The sequence below is a fragment of the Saccopteryx bilineata genome, chromosome 7 (genome assembly GCF_036850765.1).
Source record: "Saccopteryx bilineata isolate mSacBil1 chromosome 7, mSacBil1_pri_phased_curated, whole genome shotgun sequence".
Taxonomy (NCBI): domain Eukaryota; kingdom Metazoa; phylum Chordata; class Mammalia; order Chiroptera; family Emballonuridae; genus Saccopteryx; species Saccopteryx bilineata.
This window is the reverse complement of record NC_089496.1, coordinates 78,286,333-78,295,117: the sequence shown is the minus strand read 5'-3', so window position 1 is coordinate 78,295,117 and position 8,785 is coordinate 78,286,333. Positions and strand designations below refer to the sequence as shown.

Sequence of the window (8,785 nt, the reverse complement as noted above, 5' to 3'; positions counted from 1 at the left end):
AATTAAGGGAAAGAATTCCTCTCCGTGTTCTTGATCTTGCCATGAGTCGGAACGCCCGCGGTCTCCAGCCCAACCTCACCGAAGGCTCGTTTACTACTGAGAGGAGGCGCGGGTGCACCGCAGGGGGCCTGAGCCCCCCGCCGGGAGAAAGCCCCGGGAGCGGGCCTCGGGGTCCTGAGAGACGCGCCGCCCCCCGCCCCGTGCCGAGGCGCGGGTGGGCGGCGGCCCCTGCCCAGCGCGGGAAGCACCGCCGGGGGCTGAGGCGCGAGGACAGTGGCGAGGCGGCGGAAGCGGCGGGGACGCGGCGCGGCTGCCGCAGGGGAGCGGCGGCGGCGGCGGGCGCGAGGGGCGGGGCGCATTCCGCAACTTGTGCCGCTGCCTGCGCGGCGCTCTCCGCCGAGCCGCGCGGCGGCTGGGGCTGCGGCTGCGGTGCGGACCGGCGGCCCCGGGCAGCTCGCGGGGAGCCCGCACGCCCTCGGCGTCCGTCGGGTGCCCGAAGCGCCTCCCGCAGGGAGCCCCGCGCGGCCGCGCTCCAGCGTGGTTCCTAGGGGCCGGGGCCCGGGACGTGCGGAGCCGCGAAGCCCAGCCGGGCGCCCCCCAGCGGCCGGCGCGGGCCCCATGGCTGGGCCGGGCGGAGCGGAACCGGCGAGGTGAAGCCCCTGGGCCGGCGGCCGGAGTGCGTGGCGGGGGCGCCGGCTCCATGGGCAGCGGCGCACAGCGGCGCGATGATGGACGTTAACAGCAGCGGCCGCCCGGACCTCTACGGGCACCTGCGCTCGGTCCTCCTGCCCGAGGTGGGGCTGCCGGACCTGAGCCCCGACGGCGCCGGCCCGCTCGCTGGGTCCTGGGCGCCGCACCTGCTGCGTGGAGTCCCTGAGGTGACCTCCAGTCCTGTGCCCACCTGGGATGCGGCCCCGGACAATGTCTCCGGCTGCGGGGAGCAGATCAACTACGGCAGAGTCGAGAAAGTTGTGATCGGCTCCATCCTGACGCTCATCACGCTGCTGACGATCGCCGGCAACTGCCTGGTGGTGATTTCGGTGTGTTTCGTTAAGAAGCTTCGCCAGCCTTCCAACTACCTGATAGTGTCCCTGGCGCTGGCCGACCTCTCGGTGGCCGTGGCGGTCATGCCCTTTGTCAGCGTCACAGACCTTATCGGGGGCAAGTGGATCTTTGGCCACTTCTTCTGCAACATTTTCATCGCCATGGACGTCATGTGCTGCACGGCTTCAATCATGACCCTGTGCGTGATCAGCATCGACAGGTAAGGGTTGGGCCGCCCGGTCCCGGGTGCTTGCTGGTAATTCAGCTCTGCGCGCTCGCCTTTCCTGGGAGGGGAAGCCAGACTTCACGGCGGGAAGAAGGGCTGCGCTTAAAACATCAACCCCCACACATCAGCCCTATACCAACTAACTTCAGTTACAGCAAAGCCTATATTCACCTTTAAAAGAAGAGCCCGGAATGTTCTGGTTTACTCTAAATGAGGATTTTTAAGACCAAAGTTTAGAGTATTTGAAGCATTATTAGTTTCAACAGGGGGTCCCTAGTCTTGGTTTTCAGGAGGAGGAAATTTGATCCTTTTTGAACTTGACAGACCCTTGCTGTGAACTCGAAATTTAGAGTCCAATTCTTACTTGAAGAAATCAATGGGAGAAAAGTCACTTGCTTCCCTGATTGTAGGAGCTAGTCCTCAGGCCCATGAAGACCTCGGATGGTCCCAGAAGTGGGGGTCTACATGTCTTAACGTTGCACCCCTGCTGATTCTGAGTCTCATTCTTTTGGAAGTCTGGTTTCTGTGTTTGGCAACGCTGTTTGCATTCTGTGGGCTTACTGACTGGAGCCGTACTCCCTGTCTGAATGGTTGTTTCAGTCTTTCATTATATCCCTTGGGAATTTTCTCTTGAGAACTCCTCCACTGAAACAGAGGACACAGTCTGACCATCTGTTAAGGATGCTGGGGGGAAAAACTCTTGCCTTGGGTTTCAGATTGGGGTTTCTTCAGCTTCTAGAATTACAGGGGCTAGTCTTTGGCCCTAGAAATATTGTGCAGTTGCTGACTTGAAGTATGGCTCCAATGCTTTTTGGTCATAGAGCAACTCTCTGCTTCTCTTGAAACTGAAATATTAAACCTTAATATTTACACTCAGAATGCTGCTGGTATTTTAAAACCAGTGCAGGACTAGTATTCTGTTGTATTTAATGATACAGAGAAATGGTTATTTTCTTTGGAGATCTACAGAGCCTTTAAATGTGTGGGAGAAATAATTGACGCTTACATACTTAAAATGACAGTGCCTTCAAGGATGGTCTAGCACGAAACTGAGATATTCCTCCTTTTCCTTCCTGTAAACACTGCTATTTGTGGTTTGTTGATATTTAATGTGTTCTGCTATTTTACTGCTTGGCCAGGGTTTATAATAACTGAATAAAGAGAATGATAGGAAAGCGGATATTAAAAAAAAAAATACATTGTAGCTGCATTTAGTTAAAGGGCTAGATTATTTTAAAAAAATAGATCCTGTCTTTTTTATATATCAAGTTAGGAGCTTCTGACAGCAAACAAGGAATTATTTTTAATAGTAGAACATGAAATGCATATATGAGAACATTAGCTCCCAACTTGACAGCTGAAGTTCTGAATGTAGTTAAGAATGTTAAAAACATATGCATTTACAGTCTGGTTGTGGCAACACGAACTAGTAGAGCGCATTCTGTATACACAGTAAGCATAAACTTGAATTGAAAAAGCACAAAAATCCGATTGCTCAGCCAACCAAAACAGTGCTTCTTGCACGAATGGAGTCCTTTTGGAGCTTAGTGTAGTAAAACTAATAACAATTTATGCTGTAAGTAATGCATTTTTAATCTTTTTTTTTCCATTTCATAATTGGTAAGTGATAAATAACACAGTGTGCTGACTTGTCTCCTGGGACATCTAGTGCCTCTGTTCTTCTGGGCATATTTAGGTTTGGCTGGGATCACCCTGAAATTCCTGTACATGAGCTAAAGGTTTTCTTCACTGAGTGTGAGTATGTGACTTACCAGAAGCAGGAATATCTTAAATACAGAGGAGAAGTTAATCCTTCTTGTCAAGAGCTTCTAATTAGTTCATCAGCTATATTGTTATAATGTCACAAATTGTAGATAGATTCTGTCTCTTCATCTCCCATTAGAACTGGTGCCATTGATGATTTCTGCTTATAAATTGTTTTAGGAGATGAACATGCCATTTCTTTATATAATGTGAAGAATTGATAACATTAGGAGGCACAGATTGCTTTTCTTCCGAGAACACATAGAAGTAAAAAAGAAAAAAAGAAAAATGCATTTGACATGTATGTTGAATTATTTGTGACAAGACTTTTCTTCAGTTCTATTGTAGAATATGACCGATGGTATTAAAATGTGCTAAGAAACTATGAGAAAAACTTAATCTTCATTCATTTATTCCCTCCTGAGTACCTAGTATCGATTATTCTGTGCTTTGTGCAGAATAATCAAAGATGAACGATAATATTCCTGCTTTTGAGTTCATACTATATTTTGAGAGTTTGGTATTCTTTTGGGCATTTAACCTTTGGTTAATAGAACCTTTGATTTTTCTTAACCACTCACCACCATATCGGGATGCTTTTCCAGCCTTTCGCAATGCAATTTCATTCTATTATTCTTGACAGGTTTCAACACTCCCATATCTGCCCTTTACAGGTAATGACTCACGATCATTGAAAAAGTAGTAACCATTGGATGGGAACTTCCTTATCCTTCCACCGAACAGACAACCTTTGCTGCGTCTGTACCCTTTTTGTTTCCTTCTATTAATAGTTAAAACGCAAGAAGACATTGTCTCCCAGCAAAGACCAAACCACATGCACCTCTCATCCCATCTCCTGTCACCTTCTCGAGGGCTTTGTTCCTTCTTCGATTCCTCATTTCCTCTTTGTCTTCATTGTTTCCTCTCAAATAAGTCAAGCGTGATCGTCTATTTTAAAGAACTCCTTCTTTGGCCTCACCTCTCCCTCCGGTTACTGGTCTGCTTCACAGTTGAGTTGTACCCACACCCTGTCTTTATTTCCTAACCCTCAGCTAGGTAAGGTGGACACTCAACAGGTCTACAGTTCACCAGTACCCTTTTAGGGTGCTCTTTTAAAAATAGAAATCAAATTATCTTTTATGTACAGTTTAGAAACATACAAAAACAGTTCTTTTTTTTTTATTTTTTTTATTTATTTTTTTATTTTATTTATTCATTTTCCGAGAGAAGAGAGAGAGAGACAGACAGAGAAGGAGAGAGAGACAGAAAGAGAGAAGGGTGGAGGAGCTGGAAGCATCAACTCCCATATGTGCCTTGACCAGGCAAGCCCAGGGTTTCGAACCGGCAACCTCAGCATTTCCAGGTCAACGCTTTATCCACTGCGCCACCACAGGTCAGGCACAAAAACAGTTCTATATATTGTTTAGATGAGTTTATGTAAGAGTAGAAGTACAAAAGAGTGCAGAGGAATAGTGAATATCAAATTTGGGAAACTAGTTTATCTCTGGTGGAGAAGGTGGAGGTTTAGTTAGGTAGTAGCATGTGTATCAACTATATTGGTAGTGTTTCATTTCTTAATCTTGGAGGTTTATATAGTCTTGCTATTCTTTCTTTCTTTTTTAGAGAGAGAGAGAGTCAGAGAGAGGGCTAGACAGAGACAGACAGACAGGAACGGAGAGAGATGAGAAGCATCAATCATTAGTTTTTCGTTGCGAGACCTTAGTTCATTGATTTCTTTCTCATATGTGCCTTGACTAGGGGCCTTCAGACTGAGTAACTCCTTGCTTGAGCCAGCGACCTTGGGTCCAATCTGGTGAGCTTTTTGCTCAAACCAGATGAGCCCGTGCTCAAGCTGGCGACCTCGGGGTCTTGAACCTGGGTCCTCTGCATCCCAGTCCGACGCTCTATCCACTGTGCCACCTCCTGGTCAGGCAGTCTTGCTATTCTTAGTATAACTTTCTGTGTGTCTAAAATATATTTTAAAACTTTTTTTTTGAAATACACTGATATAACCTTCAACCAGATCAAGAAATTGAGCATTACCTACCTCCCAGAAGTCCTTTTCTTTTTCCCCTTTGCAGTTTCTAATAATCCCCAAGATAACCATTGTCCTGATTTTTAGCATCATAAATTAGTTCTGCTTGGTCAGAACCTTATATAAATGTAATTGTATATTATGTACTCTTAAATCTGGTTTCTTTTGCTCACTATAATGTCTGTGTGATTCATTTATATATAGGTTTTACTCCGTCAATATTTTATTCTTTTTTTTCCTTTGTAGTATTCCATTTAATTTGTTTATCAATTTACCTGTAGACAAACAAGTTTTGAGATATTACTAATAGTCTATAAACATTTATTTGTGGACATGTTTTCACTTCTTTTGGGTAAATAAAATCCTGGATAATAAGTTACTTTATTGCATTTTAATTCTATTTGCCCCCTCATACCATTTGTGTTATTCTTGTCATGCATTTTAATCTGCATATTTAAAAAACCTATTAGGTGTTATTTTTATTGTTATTTTAAAAAATCAGCATTCATTGTTTTTTGTTTTCAGTGGCATGTACTTTTCCCCTTTTTATTGAATTTATTGGGGTGACATTGCTAACAAATTATACAGGTTTCAGGTGCACAATTCTCAATACATCATCTGTATACTGTATTGTGTGTTTACCACCCCAAGTCAAGTCTCTGTCAATCACCATTTATCCCCCTTTACCCTCCTCCACCTCCCCTACCCAACCTCCCACCCATTTATCCCCCTTCGCCCTCCTCCACCTCCCCTACCCAACCTCCCACCCATTTATCCCCTATCGCCCTCCTCCCCCTCCCCTACCCAACCTCCCACCCATTTATCCCCCTTCGCCCTCCTCCACCTCCCCTACCCAACCTCCCACCCATTTATCCCCCTTCGCCCTCCTCCACCTCCCCTACCCAACCTCCCACCCATTTATCCCCCTTCGCCCTCCTCCACCTCCCCTACCCAGCCTCCCACCCATTTATCCCCCTTCGCCCTCCTCCACCTCCCCTACCCAGCCTCCCACCCATTTATCCCCCTTCGCCCTCCTCCACCTCCCCTACCCAGCCTCCCACCCATTTATCCCCCTTCGCCCTCCTCCGCCTCCCCTACCCAACCTCCCACCCATTTATCCCCCTTCACCCTCCTCCGCCTCCCCTACCCAACCTCCCACCCCCGCCCCCAGACTGTTCATTCTTATTCACTCACATATTTACCTTTTTTTGCTCTTGATTTTTTTCCCTACATTACTATGCTTTCATCTGAGATTACTTCTTCCTGCATAATTAGACTTTCATTAGCATTTTAAAAAAGTGAGTGCTGGTTACAAATCTCAGGTTTTACTTGTCTGAAAATGTCTTAATTTTACCATCGTTTTTGAATGATACTTTCTCTGGGATGCAATTCTGTAGTTGCGGAGTTTTCAGCACTTTAAAATGGTATTCCGCTGTTTTTAGGCTTCCATCATTTCTGTTGAAAAATTAGCCATTAATAAATATTATTACTCTTTTGAAGAGAATGTGTCTTTTTTCCTCTGGCTGCTTTTAGGATTTGCTGTCTTTAGTTTTTATCCGATTTTCTGTGATGTCCCTACGTCTGGCATTATTGATTTTTGTGTCATTTGTTGTGGTTTTGCTATCAGCCCTGCAGGGGTTTTTAGTAATTTTCATATTTGTGCATTATGAGATTTGCTGTTAGCTCTTTAAATACATTTACTGTTCCATTCTTTCTTCTCTGTCTTCAAATTTACGTAATTTAAACTTTTTAAAAAAATTGAATACACATCTCTTACACTCTTCTGTTTATTTTCTGTTTTACATTTTTCTCTGTGCTTCAGTTTTGAAAATTTTTTGACTGGCTTCCAGTTTGATAATCATTTCTTCCACTATGTCTGATCTGTTTTTTAGTCTTACTATTGAGTTCTTAATTTCACAGTCCTAGAGATTTCATTTGATCCTTTTTATTGATTCTAATTATTTGGTAAAATTCTATGCCTTTTAATATAATTTCTGCATCTTGTTACCATATTTTGGGGTAAATTAATTATAGTTAAACTCTTTTCTCAATTCACTGCAGTATCTGAATCACTTGTGGCTTCTTAGCGTGTGATCTATTTTATTTTCCCCCCTCTGGGTGTTGGGTCTCTGTCATGGCGTACCTAGTAAATTTTGTTTGTATACTCAACATTTTGGTATGAAAAATTTAAGATGTTATAGATAATGTTGTTTTCCTCCGGAGAAAATAGCTGCTGGTAGGCATATTGGGGGACTGATTATTTTAATCCAGTTAGGGACTGAATTGACTATAGGCTATGTTTTAGTTTTGATGAAGCTCTGTCTGCCACTGGCTGATATCTCTTTGTAGGGTATAGCCTTCTTGGGGTTTTAGCTAAGAGCTTGGGTCTTCCTGATAACTTCTCCACCTGGTTAGTTCGGAGTTCTAATTTTCTCTGCTCAGCACCGTGAGACTGTCAAAATTCCCACTGAAAGCTTTCTAGGAGCTTTCTCCTTCCCTTCTTAGCCTCCTGTCCTATACAGCTTTGGAATTCAGCAAATGTGTTTAGGGGAAGACCAGCCCAGTGTTGGGCTTAGATTTCTGCTTCTTTCTGGGATTTTGGCCACTCAGGTCTTCAATTTTTGTCTTTCTATCCTCCAGAGACTACCAAAATTACTTCTGGTATTTTTGCCTCCTAACAGCAACTCTACTGAGGCTCTCTGCCTGGATCTTCTGCCTCTTAACTCCTCAACTAGTTTTGGAAAAAATCCCAAGGGAAAGAGTGGCTACAGAATTTTGGCTTACCCCTCTGTGGCTCTCTCTTTTCCAGGAGTTTGTCCTCTCAACTGGTTATCTCAACAATGATATCATGCCCTTAAGCAGGTGTGTGTCTGTGTGTATTTGTGCTTTTTCTAGCTGTTCTAGTTGTTTTCATCAGAAGCATTGGTCTGAGGCATCAAGCAACCCCATCAATGCTAGAAGTGGATGTGTGTTTGAAATATTTTAAATACAGTGTGTCCGTAAAGTCATGGTGCACTTTTGACTGGTCACAGGAAAACAACAAAAGATGATAGAAATGTGAAATCTGCACCGAATAAAAGGAAAACCCTCCCAGTTTCTGTAAGATGATGTAGCAGCATGTGCGCATGCGCAGATGATGCCGTAACACCGTGTATACAGCGGAGCAGCCCACGGCCATGCCAGTCGAGACGTGGATGGTACAGAGGAAAGTTCAGTGTGTTCTGTGGCTCGCCAAATTCGAATCCATGACCAAAGTGCAACGTGAACATTAGCGCGTTTATAACGAAGCGCCACCACATAGGAATAACATTACTCGGTGGGATAAGCAGTTGAAGGAAACCGGCAGTTTGGTGGAGAAACCCCGTTCTGGTAGGCCATCAGTCAGTGACGAGTCTGTAGAGGCTATACGGATAGCTACCTAAGGAGCCCTAAAAAATCTGTGTGTGAGCCCACATCGAACTGCACTGAATAGGTATGAAACTGGGAGAGTTTTCCTTTTATTCGGTGCTGATTTCACATTTCTATTGTCTTTTTTTGCTTTCCTGTGACCGGTCAAAAGTGCACCATGACTTTACGGACACACTATACTTTATAACTCCTCCATCTTTGCAGTATTTAAATCAAACTTCAGACATCTTGTCATTTCACCTATTAATATTTTCAGGTCACAAGCATAATGCTGAACAGAAGAAGCAGAGTACAAAAGAACACATAAT

The 8,785-nt window shown here is 44.6% G+C and overlaps 1 protein-coding gene across 2 annotated transcripts in view; it reads left to right on the top strand.

Moving 5' to 3' along the window:
- Nucleotides 1-443: 443 nt before the first annotated feature.
- Nucleotides 444-8,785, top strand: part of HTR7 (5-hydroxytryptamine receptor 7) — a 102,059-nt gene continuing 93,717 nt past the window's right edge. For both annotated transcript variants that reach the window (XM_066240227.1, XM_066240228.1), the window contains exon 1: nt 444-1,264. In XM_066240227.1, the coding sequence (XP_066096324.1) occupies nt 726-1,264 (539 nt within the window). In that variant the 5' untranslated portion in view covers nt 444-725. The remainder of the gene's footprint in view (nt 1,265-8,785) is intronic.